The sequence below is a fragment of the Etheostoma cragini genome, chromosome 7 (genome assembly GCF_013103735.1).
Source record: "Etheostoma cragini isolate CJK2018 chromosome 7, CSU_Ecrag_1.0, whole genome shotgun sequence".
Lineage (NCBI taxonomy): Eukaryota > Metazoa > Chordata > Actinopteri > Perciformes > Percidae > Etheostoma > Etheostoma cragini.
The window spans coordinates 19,886,836-19,908,043 of record NC_048413.1 but is presented as its reverse complement, the minus strand read 5'-3'; the positions used below and the strand labels follow the sequence as shown (position 1 = coordinate 19,908,043).

At 40.5% G+C, this 21,208-nt stretch overlaps 2 protein-coding genes across 3 annotated transcripts in view; both read left to right on the top strand.

The window, feature by feature from the left end:
* The first annotated feature begins 1,115 nt into the window (after nucleotides 1-1,115).
* Nucleotides 1,116-12,597, top strand: ifrd2 (interferon-related developmental regulator 2). 2 transcript variants are annotated; one of them, XM_034876919.1, is made up of 13 exons: nucleotides 1,116-1,686; nucleotides 2,724-2,780; nucleotides 7,043-7,159; nucleotides 7,366-7,450; nucleotides 7,657-7,781; nucleotides 8,821-8,978; nucleotides 9,580-9,633; nucleotides 9,939-10,117; nucleotides 10,310-10,418; nucleotides 10,596-10,730; nucleotides 11,101-11,229; nucleotides 12,009-12,101; nucleotides 12,350-12,597. In XM_034876919.1, the coding sequence occupies exons 1-13, from the start codon at nucleotides 1,644-1,646 to the stop codon at nucleotides 12,428-12,430; spliced, it is 1,365 nt and encodes a 454-aa protein (XP_034732810.1). In that variant the 5' UTR covers nucleotides 1,116-1,643; the 3' UTR covers nucleotides 12,431-12,597. The 2 variants fall into 2 exon arrangements, with proteins under 2 accessions (XP_034732810.1, XP_034732811.1); XM_034876920.1 differs by lacking the exon at nucleotides 2,724-2,780 and having other exon boundaries at nucleotides 1,117-1,686.
* A 2,198-nt stretch (nucleotides 12,598-14,795) lies between these two features.
* Nucleotides 14,796-21,208, top strand: part of zgc:136971 (S9 family peptidase) — an 11,003-nt gene continuing 4,590 nt past the window's right edge. Inside the window, exons 1-13 of the mRNA XM_034877580.1 lie at nucleotides 14,796-14,840; nucleotides 15,121-15,247; nucleotides 16,081-16,216; nucleotides 17,164-17,239; nucleotides 17,328-17,403; nucleotides 17,769-17,881; nucleotides 18,019-18,153; nucleotides 18,348-18,439; nucleotides 18,929-18,966; nucleotides 19,062-19,183; nucleotides 19,272-19,332; nucleotides 19,978-20,072; nucleotides 20,382-20,433. Coding sequence (XP_034733471.1) covers nucleotides 14,823-14,840; nucleotides 15,121-15,247; nucleotides 16,081-16,216; nucleotides 17,164-17,239; nucleotides 17,328-17,403; nucleotides 17,769-17,881; nucleotides 18,019-18,153; nucleotides 18,348-18,439; nucleotides 18,929-18,966; nucleotides 19,062-19,183; nucleotides 19,272-19,332; nucleotides 19,978-20,072; nucleotides 20,382-20,433 — 1,141 coding nt within the window. The 5' untranslated portion in view covers nucleotides 14,796-14,822. The remainder of the gene's footprint in view (nucleotides 14,841-15,120; nucleotides 15,248-16,080; nucleotides 16,217-17,163; nucleotides 17,240-17,327; nucleotides 17,404-17,768; nucleotides 17,882-18,018; nucleotides 18,154-18,347; nucleotides 18,440-18,928; nucleotides 18,967-19,061; nucleotides 19,184-19,271; nucleotides 19,333-19,977; nucleotides 20,073-20,381; nucleotides 20,434-21,208) is intronic.

The following is a 21,208-nucleotide window of genomic DNA, read 5'->3' as shown; positions in this document are numbered from 1 at the left end:
TTTCTAATCATATTATTGTTGGTCATAAACAGCTTGATCAATGGAGGGCCAACTATATAATAGTCATGATGATTATGATAATAATAATCCTTTCAACAGAAAAAACCCTTTCTGAAATACGCTAATTAACACAAATGTGCCAGTGAAGTTGGTGGAATTGCCATTTTTGTGTTTATTTTCAGATTTTTTTTTTAGAAGGATTTTAAGGGAGTTCTAGTTTTCTCTGTTGATATTTTCAAAACCCTGACCTCCAAACAAAACCTAACAAGACTGTTTATCATATGAAAATATGAGAGGGTTGAAATAAAAATGTACACTACATGTGGTACAATGATAATCTAACTTCAAAATCTATTAATTGTTCTTATGTTTGTTCTGTCTGGCAACTAATGAAATGTGATTTCATTGTCTTTGGACTTTCTGGGGAGCTCTGAATGTATTTTCTAGTGAAAATAATAACATACTTAATATAGAAGTAATACTAATTATTCATAGGTTGTCGGTTTTTGCCATCACTGTCTTGAAGGTGCACTTTTAGCATCACTGTGGATTTAAATAATTTACTAAATTTGTCTGTAAAAATTTTGAATAACATTGTTTATTTAATTAGAAAATATCTTCTTTTTATTAAAAAGTATTAAGGCTTCAGAGTGTCTCATAATTTAACTCTTAGAAAATGTAAATGATGGCATTGTTTGAACGTATTTGAAAATGTTTCTGACTTTACTCACTCAATCATTTACCTTAGAAATAGATCAATCATAGAACTCTCACATCATCCATCATGTCTGAGGCGATAAAGGCATAATCTGAGGAAGTTAGGAGTGCAGAAATTCACATTAAAATGATTACTGAGCATGGGTGGGATTTGATGGATAAAGGATGTTACAGCACTAGATTACATATAGGATATACTGTAGGTTTGGGTGTTTATTATTATCATTGTTGTTATTATATTATTTATTGTCTGATCCTAGACTTCGGTGCAGAAGGTAGCGGTAGTGCAACAATGAGCTAGCAGATGCCAACCGCCGTAAAACACGAAGAAGAAGAAGATCCAAAGTTGCGTTGGTAATGTCCTATGGTTATGGTTTTAGAAAACGGAAACGGGGGTGCTAACAGAGCTAACCTGGCAACCCTAACTGCCGGTTATTGGAGTAGTGAGGAAGATGGTGGACTTTGCGACAACAGCGTGCTCAGAACTCCGTCCCAAACAATTTAGAAAATGCTTAATATCTCAACCTGGTATTAGATATAGATTACCGGGGTACAATCATAGATAATACATTGTTTAAACCGTTAAATAAAGTGACATTTTCGCCACCGGACAACTCTTTATTCCGAGGTTAAAGAAAGCGCGGAGTTGCTGACCCACCAGGTGGTTGCTGCCCGTGAAGGACGCTAACCAACGTTAGCCAAAGTGTCAACAAAAGTGTGAGCGAAGGTGTAATTTTGGAAGCTGCTTTTTACCCGGCTGGCAAGATAAACCACGGAGACCATTCAGCCCTTTGCTTCTGCTGCCAAGACACCAGCTGTCAATTCTGCGAGGAGCTGATTTAACACGTTACCTGAAAGTAGGCTAACTTTAGCTGGCTAACCTCAGCTAGCTTTGTTGTGAACTGTGGATCAAAGCGCTACTCAAAATGCCACGGAGTAAAAAGGGGAAACGTGGCTCAGGCAAGCCGGGTAAGTAGTAGTAGCGAATATGCTAACTCACCATCCAGCTTCTGTAATGAAACTAGCAGGGATGTAAAGACTGAATATGGCAGTTAAGATAAGAATAAACTATTTAGGATGGGGATGTTAACGTTACACGCTGTAAAGCTTGATTGTCACAACTTTCGCGTTGAGCAGTTTGGGTATCGTTGCTACAGTAAACCAGCTCCTCTAACTTTAGCTAACGTTACTATGGTTTCCCGTCTGCAGCCATGTGGCTTATAATTGGTGCCGGAGCTTAATATTACCGACTGTATGTGTTTGTTACATTTCTTTAGGCCACTCGTTGTAGTTTAAATATGTGTAGAAACATAGAAGTACCCAAGAAAGTTTGATTCATTTTTGGTGAACTACTGATTTCTGCGTTCTGGACCCTGATTCGCTAAACCTAGCTAGCGTTACACTTGTAGGAATAAAGTTATACACATGTTGTTTAGCAGCAATGCTAGCTATGTCATTTAAAACAGGTAAGTGGAACTGGGTTGAGAATTAACAAGTGCAACAGGGTCTTTAGTGCATTCACTCATGATATAAGTTTTTTTTTTTTTTTTTTAAAGTGCAGGTAAAGTTGATGTTCGCCACACGTTTTAATCATTGTACAATAGTGTTGCGGACCATGCACGTGCCTGTAGGCCCCCTCACGTTGTATGGAGTAAAATCGCCTGAGAAGCGCACACATAGACACCCACACACACAGAGGGCTGGTGGAGAAATGGCAGTATTAAGCCTGACGTTTACATTGTATGTGCACAGCTCACTGCATTTTTGTAACAAACTTCAAGGCTACTGAGTTGTGCAGTACTGGTAATTGTGCATCAGTATTTTGTAATGTTTCATGTTTAGGGAAAATAAAGCTCACTTGTGATGCTTTCTTCACCCTCATGGTCATTCCTGCATTTTTACCCATCTTACCCATTCATTCATGGATCCGTCCACCATACTTCCTTTAATCTAAACACCCTATATTTCATCCACCATTCATCCTTCCATCCATACGTCATCTCCAGGCTGTCTACGTCAGGAGGTTCTTCAGCTGCAGCTGTCGGCTAAAGCTTCACTGAAAGGTAACTCCTGTGACACTCGACCCGCCCCTGCTTCGTGTCCAACTTAAGGCTTGTCCAAAAGCTTGTGAACCCCACGGCTGTGCATGCAGTAAACCCACCAGTATCTTTAATGCTAAGCTCACAGTTTTTTCCAGCTGCACTGACATTTTTTAACTTGTCCTTCGTTGTAGATTACCTGCCCAGGACGGTAATTCTATTGACAGACTGGTTGACTTTACCACAGCCGCTTGGATATGCAGCACAGTGGCATTAAAATCACTGAGTTTCTTCAATTATCATACATGTCACGCCTGAAAACCACGAGTTAATGGCCAACCGTAATGCTGAGTTTGATGGCTGTTTGAAAGACAAGCATCACAGGACTGTAAAGAAAGTTGATCAACTTATCTTCTTATTCACCCAACCTGTTCACTTACAACTGGCTGCTAACATCTACTTTGCCTAAGTGTGCTCAAATTGTGCCAGATATTGTGGTTGAAATCTCTCCAACTATCCAACAGCTTTTTCTAAGCTGACACCAGAACAGTTTGGATTCTGGCAATCATCACTTCCTAAAGTGTGACTTTGTTCTCACTCTGTCATGTCATGCCAGTATAACATGGTGTGTTCATACCACCTGGTAATATCAGGGGCCGCCCCCGTGCTTAAGTAGTTTTTCTGACTCCCAGTGTTCACATGTTTGGGATGCGTGTTCTTCTTCTTCTGTTATATTGGCATTTGGCGTAGCCTAGAGCATCAGGTGTGTGAAAACATGGAGGCCTCAATAACAGATTTGCTGTTTTCTTCAAAGCCTCTCCTCTCTTAACCGTAGCTCCTATGGCGCCATTTTAATGCTATGAAGCCATCACCTGCAGTTAGCATCCAATTCACTTCTCCCTAGCAGACGTTCTTGTAAAAAGAGGCTAATGATTGTGTCATAACCACGCAACTTTCTGTCGTTAACAAAGTTGACAAATCTCAGTGATGCCAGGAGAAGCTCGCAGACAGTTTTGACTTACATCAGCTGTTTAGGTTTAATTACTAATGTTAACTAGCATGTAAGTTAGCCGTAGTTAGCCTTTGTCTATGTGAGCTCCTAACATATACCTACGGTCTCCGTCTCTGCTGATTGGGAATGACTGAGATTTCTCTTGGCACAGCTACCAGCAGACTTACGACTTTCAGACACGTTGCTCACGTCACAACTACATCGTCAAGCTCAGTTGGAGGCTGCGCAGTAACTACTTGCAATCACCGGAAAAGTGCTTCCATTTTCCTTCACTGGTCTCTGTCCAGAACAAGGGGATCTCTTGGTCCACTTCTTTAACTGTCTCTGGTTTTCTTATGCGAGCATACAAATGGCACATTGACAGGTGTTCGTCTATGTTTTCTGCAGGACAACAAATGGGAAAGGACATGGATACAATGTTTTTTTTTTACACATAGGCCTATCTATGAATAATTTGAAACATGTTATGTCTGCATATTGTTTCTTGGCAGAGGCGTTTGTCTACAGTAAACAGTTAATCGTCACGGAAATATTTCCAGTCAACCAAAGTCGCCTACGTCAAACTTCAGTTGTCAACAATGCGTCACCAACTGGGAGAAACTGTTTGCAAAATGTAGCCCAAGTTTCCCAACTCTGATTCCCACAGGAATTGACATTAATCATGACGTTTTCAGTGGGAATGTTTTTTTTTCAGATGCCCATGAACGCAGGGACATTCTTGACACTACTTTTAAATCACTACATGATATACTAAGGAGTTGGTTATCTTTGCAATTGTGTCCTTATTACTCTTCGTTGCTTTCTCATCCCTCATTGCCTTACTTATTGCCTTGCTGCCATGTTTATTTTTTGAATATGTGTACAAGTATAATATATCGATATTATATCAATCGTGACATGAGACTAGATATCGTCTTAGATTTTGAATATTGTATGGCATAAGTATTGTCTTTTCCTGGTTTTAAAGGCTGCATTACAGTAAAGTAATGTAATTTTCTGAACTTAATAGACTGTTGTAACTGTTTTGATATTTGCCTTTACTCAGTTATGCATTATATCCACATTACTTCTGATTACTTATCAAAAATCTTCTTGTGTAAATATTTTGTGACAGCACCAGTAGTCAACACTACAACATTTTTGCGGTATGGCTACCTTGGTATTTGGTCAAAAATATTGTGATATTTGAATTTCTCCATATCGCCCAGCCTTATGTGCAATTTATTAGTTGAAAGTTAAAATCTGTAACATTCTACAAATCTTTACATACAGCAAAATTGGTGGGATCCAATGCCACGTTTGTACAGTTGTAAAGAGGAAATAGCTTTCAATGAGAACACAAGTTAAGTTAGTCTTTCAGACTGTACCACAAGGCCATGGCCAGGGGACTAAAATAAGCTCCCACCCGTTTGTCTTGGACTTGTGATTCGTCCGTCGGCAGATTCTTTTCCTCAGCGACCGACTGTTGGTGCTGTTTGAGTGATTGCTATCTAAGCATAAAGTGGCAAAGTGGAGACGACACGTGATTCGCGGCAGGGAGCTCACACTTGCCATAACGGAGGTGTGTGGGTGTATAAGATGGTGCGTAATAGGAACACAACATGCATCTACTATACAGTACAGTTTTGGCTTGAGCAATTATCCAGCTGTTAACCAGTCAGCTCAACTGTAAAATACTGCACAAGCAACAGCCAACTGTAACGTGTACTGTCAAAGCTACAGTGCCCAAACAAGTTTAATACATTTTACTGCTACTATCTCTTATTTCTCCCACAATATCAATTTCAGAAGAATACAGAAGAGCCTTTAAATAAGTCTGGAACACAGTGGCGATTTTGTCAGCCACATCAACAACAAAAATCAGCAGCTTGTGGCTTAAGCTAACTTTCTCCCCAAATGAGTTACATATTGTAAAGCAGAGTGGAATAAAAGAACAAGATGCTTTTACAGGTAGTCTACGATTAATAATGTTTTCACTGAGAAAGTAACTCTACAACTTCCATGTTGCATTGCTATAACACTAAAAGTGACCTCTGAATTACCTCGCCTGTCCTGGTTGACCTGAACATGAAAATACACACGCACACAGATAGTCTGACCATTCTGGATCGTACACGCGGAATGAATGAATAAATGAATGGCCACTCTGGTCTACAGTAATCCTACCAACAGTAGAAAGTCCTGAGCCAGCAGGAACCTGTGGGTTAGCTTAGCTTAGCCTGCCTGGCTCTTAAACCCTGTTGTGTTCAGACTCAAACGGACACACTCTTTGTCATACACACAGGGCAGAATCAGTAAAACACTAATAACCGTCTGGTACCAATGCCATTCATTACTGTGGGTGGGTCTATGTGTTAGTGTGCCCTCTGTATAAGAAGAACTCTACTGGTGCACAGTTACTGACAAAGATGGACAGCTGAGCAGAGTAAGCCTACAGTCAACTTCCCTAACCTGCTATTAGTCACTGCTGGGAAATGGCCTCAAATCAGTCAAATTCTGATTTAATTTTAGTAATGTTTATTATTTCACATGCAGTTAACCAGCGTTCATTTTGACCACTCTTTACAATGTTCTGAGATCATAACTGGCTGTTAAAAACACTTTCTGTCACGACATTGCACTATGCAAGTGCATCCAACAAAATGCCTCAAATTAACATAGAATTGACATAGTACTTTTAATAAAAAGAGATGTTATGTATATTAAAACAGTAGAGAGATTAAACCTTGCACTTCTGGATATTGCACATTGGTGAGTTTGCAACAAAGCAATATTCTGGACAATTAAGGGAGGACATTTTATTTGACCAACAACACTGTGGTTTCTGAGGAAACTTTTAAATATTTTTTTGGCCTAAGGTTGCTCATCATTTCCTCTTCTTCTTACAAGTTTTTTTTTGTACTCTGTCATAACAACCACTAGCAGTGTTGTCAGTCCTCATCATGCCTGACTGTCTGTCACGATAGAGATGCTCATCATTCTCCAGGTCAGCTGATTCTAAATCCCTTTTCAGACTTGCTTTTGATAACTCATCAATCATGATTAAGGGGTTACTCATCCAAATTTGCTTCTTTGACATAACCTAAAAGTCAGAGCTTATGTGTTAACTGAGATTCCAAGTGTGAGTTTTGAATTTTTATAAATATTTCTCCTCCATGTAAATTTAACACTATCCTTTGTCTCTCCTTTCCCACCTCTGTCTTTATAACCGCCGCCCCCTCCTTAACCATTGCCTTGTTTCACTATTTCCCCATCTGTTTTTTTCTTTCTTTAGGTTTTAAAAATGGGGTGAAAGGAGAGTCCGGGGCCAGTGATGATGACCTGACGTCTGATATTCTCAGCCATTGCAGCAGTGCCAGTGAAAGCACCTCTGTGCTGGAAGAAGGCACAGGTTTGTGCATAAATGCAGATAATTTATTTGCATGCTTTTTAGAATCCTGTTTATTGTTGCTAATAGCCAAAAAACTGCTAACATACACCAAAGGAAATTAATGCAGCCAGCGGTTTTTGCGGTGTGACAGTAAAGCTTGTGTGAGTTCCCCTAAACTAAAGCTTCCATTCAACAAAATCATGTGTGTGTTGACTTGCCAAACACAGGAGGAGAGCAGCTGGATGAGCAGACTGCCCAGGAGGAAACGGAAGATAAACTTAAGCAGTGTATAGACAACCTGATGGATAAGAGGTGAGGTTATGTATTTTTTTTTTTAAACTTTTGTACAGTCACTATCAGTAATGAAAATTGGAAATGTCAGGAATATACAGGAAGTGTGCTGTGCAACACCAGGCCATAATTGATATTGCAGGAAGTGATGTTACAAAGAATCTTCCTATTAACCCCAACCTTGGTCCTGTTCTTGCTTCTTGTCTCCGTTTGTGTGTCTTGCTCAGCACTAAGACGCGTCTAGCAGGTCTCGAGTCCTTGCGACAGGCCTTCTGCTCCAGAGTGTTCTACGACTTCCTGACAGAGAGACGCCTCACTATCAGCGACTGCCTGGAAAGAAGCCTTAAAAAAGGTAAGTGTGTTTCAGTTGATGAAACAAAGTTGTATTACATTATGCTGTTTAAAGGAAATGAAATACCTACATTTTTTACGGCCACTAACATGCATGCGCTAAAAGCAACGCCACTACTGGTTGCAAAAGCGAGACCCTCGAGTAACTCGTAGGTCCCGTTGGCCCTCCTCTCTTTCCCTCACTTTGTTTACATCTCAACCCATTTTGCATGCACTTCCTGTCGGCAGAGCTGTGTTGATAGACCTTGGCAGTCCTGTAGTGCATTTACTGTTTTATTTGCATTTTTAAACGTCAGCTTAGAAATTTGCCACACACGGCTGAACTGCTTTCTCACTTGGGTGAAAGAGGTAGAAATGTGACAGCAGAGAGTGGAGACTGCTTCTATGAAAGAAATAAAATACACATAGATGCTAAATGTATAACTATTTACCACGTGAAAACAAACGGTGCTTGTGTGAGTGTTGTGAGCGTCTCTCTCTCTGGCTCCCTCATAACTCAATATTTCCCACACTGGGTGTTAGATACGTAGTGAGGTTAGATACTCCCCGTTCCATGGAAGTTTAAACACCTTAGATATGATTATTTCAGTGTAAACAAAAAAAGAGACAGAGGAGGGAGGGAGATTCTGTATGAGGCAATAGTACAGTACACTGACAATAATAATACTTTGTTTACATTTCTGAATGTGCATGTGTTAATGACCATTCAATAAAAATGTGACTGTGAACTAAAATAAAACAGCACATTGGAGTTTAAGTATTCATTACCAAAGCATTTATCAGTAGAACAGTTAGGGGAAATGGGAAAAACTGAAGGTCGATTTAAGTTGTGCGCCCCTACATTTTCTGCTTGTGCATCTACATTTTTTTTCTTAGGGGCTACAATGCTCCTAGTAAAATTTAGTCTGGAGCCCTGTTTTGTCTTACCTGAACTGCTAGTACAGAAAAAAAATCATTCTCTATTTCCCAAAGTGGAGCAGAAAACAGTCAATAACAAACTGCAGACAAATAAACAAATAAAAACAGTATTTTCCCTCCAGGCGGTGTGGAGGAGCAGGCAGCAGCGGCCACAGTCTTCACCCTGCTCTGTATCCAGCTTGGGGGTGGAGACGAGGCAGAGGAGGGCTTCAAGTTGCTTCGCCCCATCTTCACCGCCATTCTGATTGACAACACTGCCAGCATAGCAGCCCGCCAGAGTGTGAGTAGTCACATACAGTATAAACCTCAGAAAAAAGTCACATGGACTGCAGCTTAAATCTCAATCAGCAACGTGACTATTTTCTGCCCACTGTGTCAACTTTCGAAACCAACTGAAGACATAGAAACGTAACATTAGCCAGTGCCATTAACAGAAGGCTTTTTGGACTCGCAGATTTAGGAGCTCTGCAGCAACAAATACAGGCCAATAGGACTGAGTGATGGCCGCGGGTCCGAATCGAACCGGGGCCGCTGCCAAGAACTCAGCCTACATGGGGTGCACACTCTTAGTGGATGAGCTAGTGGTCGCCCCATGTGCACAAAATATATAGTCATTTTTATTTTTTGTTGCCAGCTTATAGACCATATATTAACCAGGTTATTTATCACTGTATAGGTTTTTTATGCACAGAGAATATTTATAAACCAGGACAGAATAACAGCTTAAGGGTTGACAAGGTTATTTGAAAATAAAATTGCATTAGGATCACGGTAGCAACTCTATTGCAATGGTGTTCTGTTTTTTAATGTTTGCATTAGGGGAATTACAGCTTCCCTTTGTCTGCCTGGTTATTTGAATGTATTGCATGTGTCCCCATCAGTGTGCCAGAGCTTTGGGGCTGTGCTGTTATGTCTCTACCGCTGAAGAAGGAGAGGTAAGAACAATTTGCTCTTAACGTCTGAAACTTATAATTCTTGCTAGGCTGGTATGGGGAAATATTGGCACCACAAAAAAAATATTTGACTGTTTGACCTCTACACCTAATGCATAAACCAAAGTATATCTAACGACAATCGAAAGTGGCTCTTGGTCCAAGGCTGTATTATCTATTAGTATCTGGGATATTAATTCATGATATGGCAACAGCTTAACAATAGTTGTATGTCTTTCTCATTCCACATCACATTTTCTCTGCCTATTTTTCCCCCCTCAACCCCTCCACACTTGATCCTCCACCAGGATTTGATCAAGTCGTTAGCGCTTCTGGAGAGCGTGTTCATGTCTTCCTACCCCAACAGAGACGGAACGCTGCCCACACCCAAACCTGGCAGTCCAGGCCTCCACAGCGCCGCCCTGCAGGCCTGGTCACTGCTGGTCACCCTCTGCCCTACATCTAGACTGACTGTGCTTCTTGACCTGTGAGTGAAACATGTGTTCATAAGAAAAACTCTAAACCAATGGATGCAGCAGTGGGGACTAAGAAGTATAGTTATCCTACCGTTTAGTTCAGTTCAGCTTCATTTAGATGATAATGTTGCTAGAGTAAAAAGTAATTAACGGTGACTACTAGTGTAACCAACAGTGAGTCTCTCCCTCTGCCCTCCCTGTAGTCACCTCCCCAAACTGCAGGCGTGTCTGCAGAGCAGTGACGTCAACTACAGGATAGCAGTGGGAGAGACCATCGCCCTGCTGGTGGAGCTGGGACGAGATATAGACGAGGTACACACACACACACGCACACCCCCCCCCCCCCACACACACTCCCCTGAGGGAGCAGGCACATAAACAAATGTTGTGCATACTGATTTTACCATTATACTCATATCTACGGTTTAAGTTTGTTTCTGGTTTTATTGTTATATTTCTGTGCTACAATAATGTAACTTGTGTGTGTAGGAATTTGAGGTGGAGGACAATGAAGGTCTGTCTCAATGTCTAAAGAGCTTAGCCACAGATAGCAACAAGCACCGAGCCAAGAACGACCGGCGGAAACAGCGCTCAATTTTCCGAGAGGTGCTACATTACATAGAGGTATGTTTTATTGCTGCAACAATGATATTTGTAATTAATGATTGTATTTCTGTAGAGCAGACATGGCATATGGCAGACATGTTGGCATGTCATAGTTGGAAAACCACAGGTGTATTCAAAATCATTAATGATGGCTGCATTCCACTTAGGAGAGGCCGAAAGAAATAGCTTACTGGGACATTTGATGGAATTAAGCCATCGTTAAGGTTATCAATTTCAGCTGTGCTTTTCCTGCTATGACAAGTCAACATTTTTGCTGTGAAGAAGGTAAATTGTTAGTGAATTAGTCTCTGAACTGTTTGTCTTTTGCATTTTGGAGTTTTGCACATCCGCCTTGTCTTTGACTTTTTCCCTTTTTTTTCTCCCGCAGAGTGAGGACTTCACCGAGGAGAAGATCCAGTTTGGAATGGAGAGCGTCTACATCGACGGCTGGATGAGGAGAAGAATCTACGATGCCTTCAAAGAGATCCTGGAGTCTGGAGTCAGACACCATCTACAGGTCAGGAAACCCACTGAAACCAGTGCAGTCCAGAGAAATAGTTTGGTGTGTTCTCTGAGGAATTTTGTTCAGTTTGTGACCACGTAGTCCTGCAAGTGGTTTTGATTGCTGCTGTCTGCGTGAGAAGGTGGAAAACATTTTGTCACTTGGTTATGGGATTGTTGTGCCACATAGTTTTTGCCACCTTAAAGTATTACCAATTTTTGTGTCTTAAATCGGGACTGCGCTCACGTCTGCAATTGAAAACAAAAAACAATTTCAGCAGCAGGTTGTAGGCACACCAGATGTAATTTTGTGTGGAGTACAATGACAGTCAACACTCAAACACAACAAACGCACCTGCATATGTAACACACGTGTGGGCGAATCCTACTGTCTCGCTATTAGAATTGTATAAATAAGTTAAGCAACAATTAATAATACATCCAGTGTTTTAGAAAAACGGCACTAAAGTACTGCAAAATATAACCAATAAAAAGTCAAATTAGAAAGGAAAGGCTAAATAAGGTTTTTGGTCTGCAGATGATTTTACGCTTTAGCCAACTGAATTTCCACTGTAATTCTCCATATTTTAGTAGATGTCGAAGGTGAATAGTTTATTTCTAAAGCTGTCATATATACATATAGTGATCCACTCATTGGTTTTCCTACAATTTTGTTTTAATGTTGGAAGGTTTTGCCATAATATAAACACAAAACACCAAAATCACTCCCTTATGACCTTTCTGTCTACAACCCATGTTGTTAATTTTAGTGTGCGTTTGTGTGTTTTGGTGCAGTTCAACCCACTACTGAGAGACATATTTGGCCTCGGCCCTCCACTCATCCTGGACGCTACTGTCAAAGGCAACAAGATCTCTCGATTTGAGAAGGTAACTGCATCCCTTATGTCCTCTAATCTTAACCTGCACACTGGAACAGTCTGATCTTGAGTGTGTGTGATTGCGATTGCATTTTTCAGTATTGTTTTCCCTGTCTTGCATTTAAGCAACGTCTTTGTTTGGCTTAAGATGCCACGAAATAAAAATAAAAACGGCAATCGGTGTAATTAGAGTTGATTAATTAAGAGTTTGTGGAATAAGAAAACTGTTGCTTTAATCTGTTTACCTTTTTTTAACAGCATCTTTTCAACTCTGCTGCCTTTAAGGCCAGGACTAAACAGAGGAACAAAGTCCGGGACAAACGGGCTGATGTCATGTGAGAGATTGACGGGGATTGAGTGAATGGATGAGATGGATACGAAATAATGCCTTCAACATTTCAGTTGCCAGATGCACAAAGATTCAACAAACTCTAAACAGGGCTTTTTTCCTTTTGTGCTCTTAACCTGAAAAAATAAAATTTCAGATTCGAGATGTCCAACAATTACAAAATGGGGCCCCTACAGGAAAAGGCAATTTACTGTTCCTCCTCGCAGGCAGTTGCTTTTCACAGTGAATTGCAACAACAAATGCTCACAGTATAACAAATGCCTGTTCTGAGGCCTCATAGTGGATATGAACTGTAAAACAACCCTAAACATTTTTTACGTGGGATTGAGATATCAAAATGATCTTTTTAAAATTAATTTTATCAATAGAAATATAGAGAAAGTATAGAATGAAGTGTCATTGTAAGACTAAAACATTTTGAAGCTTTATGGTACATTTGAGATCTGTGGGAGCCGTCCATGTTACAGTCACTGAAACCCTCTTTCGTGCTGATGGGTATTGTTTCTGATACTCAGCTTGAACTGCTGCCTGGTGGCAGAACAGCCTAGTCAAGTCTTTTTTTAATCCTAATTATTGACTTGAGTTTCCACATAATGCTGCTTTTCCTGGACACAATCAGTCCTGGTTAGTCTCTGAAGTTTAATGTTAGATCAACTTCTGTTACACAAAGCCAAAAAGAGCCGTTTCATTATTCTGGAAAAACACTTGAGCGCCCCTCTGAGCTAAATATTCCTTGTTATTCGCTCAGTCGTCGCCTGTTTTTTCCACCCAGAGTGGCTACTTTAACTGCCAAACCAGAAACTGACTTTACGAACAATGCAACCTAAAAGAAAACGTGTGTTTTTTTTGTGAGTGTTTTTAATTGATTTTTTTTTTTTTTTTTTTTTACATCATGAAATAAAACACAAACAAGAAGGTGCCTAATTAAAAAAAAAAAATCTAATTAAAGAGGTCATATTGTCATCTTTGTATTATTATTACTTTTTTTTAAAGAAAAAAGTTTTAACCATTTTTGGTGGGTAATTTTATTTTACCTTCTAACTTATTAAAGGAACAGTACTGTGTGATTTTTAGGAAACTTAAAAATGCTAAGAACTGTTTACATACACAATGATGGGATACCGATAAGATGAATTTAAATTTTTTTTCATGTATATTTTTAAATTTGGGTTGGTGGGTCATACAATCTATTCATGTGCATGTACTGCAGATAGACTGTACAAAGGGATTTATGGTAAGCTGTGTACTTGAATCATGGAATACATTTAAAGAATTTTCCCTCTGATGAGCAGTGAATACCCACAGGCCACTAACCAGAGCTGCTTATCAGAAGTTTGCTGGTGTTTGTAATGGTCAGTTGTGTGTTTATATGGAAATTAAAAAGCACACTTCATAGTTGCTAGGAATTTCATTATCTTGGTGAAAACGTGTCATCAAGTTTCACAATCTATTGTTGAACCAGGTTTGATCCCCTGCATGAAGTAAAGCAACTGGCCTCTCTTATCACAGCTTGGCTATACGGTCTCATTGTGGTTCTGGTGTTACGGCACACGGACAGAAGATGGATCAAATGAAATAAAGACTATTTAAGTGTGTTCTTTGTGTCTTTTGTATTTGAAAAAAAAATAGATCTGAAAGGTGATGTAGCTGTTTTGGTCCTGGGCAAACTAGATTTTGGGGAACAAGGGATCCGTTGGAAAAATAAATAAGACATTGTAAACTTAGTTGGATTGTTAAGATAGAAAGTAATGGGATTTCACCACTATGGTAATGGTAAAGAAAGGTCAGTGTTTGCCTGAGGAAAGGCATGACCGCTTTCTTTTTGAATAATTCTCTGAAATTTTGGACAAAGTTTGTGTAACCAAAAGCCATGGAAATTTTTAAGTTTGATCATATTAAACGTTTAAACCGAGGTGAAAAGATACAATGAGGTTATGTTGTTCAGTTTCTCAGCTAGACAAGGAAAGATAAAAAATTGGAGCACCTCATTGTTGTGAATTTATCCCTTACACATATGGAATACACCAGCTAGAGTTGTCTACAATTTTTTTTCTTGCCATAGCTTGAGTATTCTGCTCTGCCACTTTTTGTGAATAATAAGTCGCAAATGTTTAACCAAGACTCACTCATACATCTGAGAGAAAGTTAAGCCTGCACTCATAGAAGACTAGAGTGGAAATTAGCACGGACAATGTACATTAAATTGTTGAATTGCTGGTAACTAAAGGTTCAAGAAAGTACACTATCATGACATTACACGGTAGAATTACTAATAAAAAAGGATCACTTTTCTGACCCTCTGCTACACCCGTGCGGCCACGTGTTTTTCTACTACACCCCTCCGAACCAACCAAATTGGTATCGTCCATTTATCAAGGCAACATGGAGGCGCTGGTAAAAGTAAGACTAAAACATGCTGTGAAATGTATCAGATCCCGGGAAGGCGATACTATAAATAAATTCATGAACGGAACTGCACTAAAACCGAGCCTTGGTGACTACTTTAACCTTCCGAACAGCTGCTAACGGTTTAATTGCTTGATGCATGACTTTTGCACTTGTCCAAGCTTCTCGTGTTGACCGTGCAAATGTGACAGGTTGGGGATTTAATCATAGACAGTTGAAGGATTTAACGTGAGCTGTGTTTGTGTGTGTGTGTGTGTGTGTTTGTGTGTGGCAGCGGACGCATATGGACACCAGACAAGTCATCGGGGTGTACGGGGAGGTCAGCGGTCTCCCTGCGCCTGTTTCTGCTCATGTGAGTGAAGAGCAGCTTCCAGAGCTCCGGACCTACACCGTGACTGCTGGTGAGCTGCTCGCTCTTTCAAATTCAAATTAATTAGCATTATGACACATAGTACAACAGGGAAACATTCACATACAGTCCTAAGATGCAGACAATAACATAAGCACTCTCTCACTTACTCACTCACTCAATGACACACACATAATGACACATGGGGTGTATGTATAATGTGTAAAGCTTTGCTGAAGTCTGCAAAGTTCATCAAATTGTCCAATATAAAAACATGTTGAAAGGAACAGACAACAGAGAGAATTATTTCACTTTTCTTTAGGTCCATCCAGTAATCTCTTGAGGGTGGGTTTAGAAAACGATTACTTAGTGAACCCATCTGTCTCTGGGAAAATACCATTCAACCTGACTGTTGTCAGTTGTCATTGAATTGAATTGTGTGTTCAGGGAAGGACGCTCATGTCCTCTTCATAACCACGGATTCAAGCAAAATGACTATGGAAGGTTTTTGCATGCATCCTCATTATTAAATAGTTACCATAAACATATATCTAAGGTAAGATATTTTAAAGTTGAATGATAAACATAATCATAGATTTGAGTTAATATAATAGTACAATTTGATAAGTAAATATTACTAGAAGATGAATTTGTAAAAAAATATTTCTATGTATCTTTGATAGACTAATTATGATCTATAAACCAGAAAGTTTGCATTTACTGGCCAAGACCATAAATTACATGTGTAGACATGAGGTTGAAGATTTGTACCTCTTGGGCTTGCGTGTCTACATGTTTGTATCATACAGGTGTAAATAATTAAATTAATCGAGGGTCTCTTTATTCAACCCAACTTGGAAAACTTCTCACCGTGTGCACATCCAGAGTGGAGTCAGAGCGACCTTGTCCGAGGCTCCAGACTTCGCTACTCGCAGCAGTGGACTCTGATCACAGACAGCAATGACCACCAGAGCATCATAACTGTCCTTCCACCAGGACCCTGTGTACCTGTTTCTGGAGAGTGAGTACATGCACACACCCTAAAATCCTCCTGAGATTTCACTTTCTATTACAACTTTAAATGCAAAATAATGCATAAGATAAGAACATTTGGTTCTATGCTTGTCATTGTTGACAAAATGGCTGTACACCTTGTTTTCATTTGTTAAATTTTATGATCATTTATAAAGTCTCACCATTTATTCTCCAGACCAGTCACAAATCACAATTTTTAAAATGATGTCAATAATTATATAATTAACAACAACAGCAAAAAAAATATCCATTTTGGGGTTAAAGAGCAACATAAAAGCAGCTGAAAACCATGCATTTGCTTTAACTTCTCGCCGGGCTGCAGTGATGTAGAAGGACATCACTGTGGGTGTGGCTACAGTTTACATCAGTGATACTGGGTGTGGTCAGAGATTTAACTGACTGTTAAAGCTCTCATGACATGGTGCTCTTCGGATGCTTTCATGTGGACCTTAGAGGTCCTCTAATACCATATCTGAAGTCTCTTTCCCCAAATTTAGCCTTGGTGCAGAATTACAGCCACTAGACCCAGTCCTTGACCAACTGCCACATTGCTTGTTTGAAAGCCATGATGTCTCTCTTTTATGGGTGGGCCAAATTCTCTGGGTGGGCAAAGCAGAGAAAGGGGAGGTAACCCCTTGCCCTTTATGAGATAATAAGGGGCAAGAATCCAGATCGGCCCATCTGAGCTTTCATTTTCTCAAAGGTCGAGTAGGATACCCAGGACACGGTTTACACCAATCGCCATTTCTATTCACTGGGGGACCATAGGTAGGCTGGGGCAACTCACATTAATGTTAAAATCCTCATAAAGGGACATTTTCATGCCATGGGACCTTTTAAACTGTTCAACTTTTAGTCAGTGAAGCATTGGTCTTCAGTCTGGTGTTGAGTTTGCCTTTAACCAAGAGTTTTTATTTCTCTTCTGCTCTTCAGGTTACTGAGTGGACTCTCTCCCATTCGAGCCCTGAGGGCCGTTGTCAGGGAAACAAGTGGCCAGCAGCTCCTTGAGGTGAGAACAGTAGATTGCAGAAGAAGAGTAAGAAGAGTGTTTGAACATCTTGACAGACTGTCGTTGTTTACGCTTTGTTGCTGTTCAGATATGGGACCGCCACGGCCTCAGGAAATGCCTCAACCTGACTGCTCTCAACAAACACGGCCGAGTGTACGATGACGGTGAGACACATGTGTTTTTCTGTTTGCGCCAACATGAAAGAACTAGCTAAGCATCACTGACCCAGTCACATCACCTCATGTAGTGTTTTCCACTTTTATAAAGGGAGCAGGCGGTTGCACCCTGCATTGTTGCATGTTCATGTATTTATTTAAAGACGTGTGTGTGTGTGTGTGTGTGTGTGTGTGTGTGTGTGTGTGTGTGTGTGTGTGTGTGTGTGTGTGTGTGTGTGTGTGTGTGTGTGTGTGTGTGTGTGTGTGTGTGTGTGTGTGTGTGTGTGTGTGTGTGTGTGTGTGTGTGTGTGTGTGTGTGTGTGTGTGTGTGTGTGTGTGTGTGTGTGTGTGTGTGTGCGCGTGCGCGCTCGCAGCTCAGTTTGGCTGTCTGTCATGGTCGGAGTGTGAGAACAAACTGCTGTATGTAGCTGAGAAGCGCAAGAACACATCAATAGAATCACCTGAAGGGGAATCTGCATGCAGGAAGGTAGGAATATCAAGCAGATTGTAAATCCAAAAGAAGGATACAAGATTTTCCGAATAACACTGAAAATGACATTCATGTCATTGACTTCACAGAAAAGTGTTAAGTTGTCACTTGTGTTTGTTATTGTGCCCAAACAGGACAGGAGTGTGTATTGTGAAGACTGGGGTGAGGCTTTGACCAATAAGAGTGTCCCGGTGATTTGTGTTGTGAATCTGCAGAGCGGCTCTGTTACTGTGCTGCAGGATGTCCCGCCCGATGTCTCACCTGGACAGGTGAGGATGGAAGTGCTTTCAGCAATTTTCCCTGACAGTGCAGGATTATTAGTGTGTAGAGGTCAAGTGTGAATTTTAAATCCCAGTATGCTTTTGTATAGTTTAAGTATAAATACCAATGCAGATTGATTGAAATCTTTCTGTGTGTGTGTGTGTGTTTGTGTGTGCGCGTGTGCGTGCGTGCTGTCCTCCAGGCTCTGTGGGCTCCTTGCAGTCAGTCAGTGGTTTTCGTTGGTTGGTACCACGAACCCTTCAGACTCGGACTGAGGTTTTGCTCCAACCGCAGGTTAGGTATCTGCTTTGTTTACTGATTCAGTGTCGGCGTGAAAACATTAGCACCAAAATTAACAAAAAAATAATGTCAAGTGAAGTTTGTTTATATATCTGAAAATCACAAGTTTTAAATTGGATAAGTAAAATATATATATACATAAAACATGACATAAATTATAGTGGCACTTAAGAAAAATCTCTTTTTTTTAACACATTGTATACAAACCCACTAAAAATGGTCACATTACATGATATCAGTAAATTATCATTATTATTATTAGTAGTACTACTACAGTATGTTGGTGGCAGGGGAGGTAAATTTCTTGATCATAAGATGTGCTGATTCAAAATAGAAAACAGCAGCAACTGAGCATAAATGGCCGAAACAATGTTAAACATTTAGTTTGAGTCAAAATATCTAGTTTATTCGTGTAGCAGGGCTGAAACGAAAGAAGATCCAGTTTGCGTTTCATTTTGTTTCTCTCTTAAAATTCTGTTTCAGGTCAGCGTTATTTAAACTCGACCTGGATGGAAACTGTGGTGAGCACATTTGTCTCTTTCTCAATGAATCACACTCACACATTCTCTCCACACTGCTCATCCGATCCCCGTACGTCCTCCTCCCTCCCAACCAGAGTGTCTGTCTGGGGACAACCTGTCGGTGTCCTGTCCCAGGCTGAGTCCAGATGGGTCCATGCTGGTCTACCTGCAGGGTCAAGTGTTTGGTCCTCACAACCAGTGCCTCAGTCTGCAGCAGGTACACTTTGTGTGTGTGTGTGCGCGTTTGTGTGTGCATGTGTATCTGTGTTTTCCTTCTGTAAACGGTGACTGTTAATCCTCCACAGTTAGACCTGAAGAGCGGGAAGACCTCCACACTGCTGGATGTTGTTAACAGACCACGGACTGGTAGGTTCCATTCTGTCACACTAGTGGTGCGCGCTCATCGTCAGATCAAAATTTTATTTTGCTCAATCAGTTAGTTTAGTATTGAATACCTACAAAACTAATGATAACATCGGCCTCGGTTGTACTTTATGTGCAAATAGCGAATGCTAGGATACTAGCATGCTGAATTAGGATGGTAAATATGGTAAAAACTTGCTAAACATTAGCATGTCAACATTATTGACATTATTGTCTCGCATGATAGCACGCTGACGTCAGCATTTAGCTCAAAGAACCACTGTGCCCACGTACAGCCTCGTAGAGCCGCTAGCATGGCGTCACCTATTTTCAAGTCGTCTGCATTAATAACTTGAAAATACCTCAGCTTGGCACAATAGAATAAACGTCTGTACAATATTTTTACATTTCTATTATCTTTTATCCAGAGCAACTTGCTCATTATTCTTAGCTTTGTGTATAATTGCAATCCCTGTTTGGTGTATTATTGTCTATGGGCATGTTTTAGGAGGCTGATACTTCTTAAATAAACTAAAGTTGTCCAGTAAAATTGAAGGTGTTTACGAAAAAGGATAAAAGAGCTGATAGGGAGAGTGGGGTGCTTGGTGGAAGCCTAGCGTAATAAAAACCATGTTCCTTTTGTTTCAGGGGAGTTTGCAGGTGTGTATGAAGCTCTGCCGCCCTGCTGCTGGTCTGCAGATGGTCAGAGAGTGGTGTTCAGCAGCGCTCGCAGAAACGGGAAGGTAATAACCACCCATTTAAGGAATAGTTTGACTCTTATCACTACCCTCTAATCTATCTAAACTCTATCTAGACTCTTATCTAATTAACTCCTGGGTCTTGCTACGTATCGATTTTCTTATCTAACTCTCGGCCAGAAAGCAGATACCCGTATTTCCCAAAATGTTGAATAGTCCTTTAAATATAAGTGACTAAATAGATTTTCTGCATTCATTATTTTGTGTTCATCATGTCCTGTCCATCATTGTAACACTTTCTATGAATCTCTCTCTCTCTCTCTCTCTCTCTCTCTCTCTCTCTCTCTCTCTCAGGATCTCTTTATGGTTGACCGAAGATTAAACAAAGTTACCTCCCTCTCTGATAGTAAGAGTCCCTCCTCTCCTCCACCACCACCTCCTCTTCCTCCTCTCTCTCTTTTGTCCTCATCTCCATCTCTTCTTTTCCCTCCTCCTCCTTCTGCTTTCTCTCATCCTCCCCTCTCTCCTCTGATTCCACCACCTTTTTCCCCATGTTGGCCTCCCCATCCTCCCTCGTCTCCGGCTTTTCTTCCTTGTCTTTTTCCTTCTCTTGCTCCTTTTCCTCCCTCTCCTCACTCTGTTCCTCTCTCTCCTCTGTCATCATGTCTTCCTCCTCCTCCGCCTCCTCCTCTTCCTCCTCTTTCTTGTCCTCCTTCTCCTCCTCCTTTTCTTCCTCCTCCACCTTCTAATCTTCATCATCAGGAGCACCAGAGCAAACAGGAAGGTACATCAAGACCAACAGACTGAATGTTGCCCCCAACATCCAATTGAGGAATTTCAAAATAAAAGTCAAAAGTTGCAGAAACACCACAGGAGCATGCACTGAGCACCAAAGATGACACCAAGTTAAAGACAAATACGATGTATAGGTTAATGCATTTCATCAATAGAAATTATTTTAGTTTGGATATATATTTAAGTAGTGCTCACGTGAAGATGTTTTTCACAAGAACTGAATGTAGCTAGCTAGTAAGAACACTAACAATTAAGATAATTTAACTATTCAAAGTAGAATCTTTTATTTAAAATGCATCTTCTGCATTCATATACACTCACCGGCCACTTTATTAGGTACACCTGTCCAACTGCTTGTTAACACTTAATTTCTAAGCAGCCAATCA

Coding starts and splice junctions, on each gene's coding strand:
- ifrd2 (XM_034876919.1), top strand. CDS start 1,644: ATGCCACGGAGTAAAAAGGGGAAACGTGGCTCAGGCAAGCCGG. Junction 7,782..8,820: donor GGAAAGAAGCCTTAAAAAAG/GTAAGTGTGTTT, acceptor TTTTCCCTCCAG/GCGGTGTGGAGGAGCAGGCA. Junction 12,102..12,349: donor AGATCTCTCGATTTGAGAAG/GTAACTGCATCC, acceptor TTTTTTTAACAG/CATCTTTTCAACTCTGCTGC.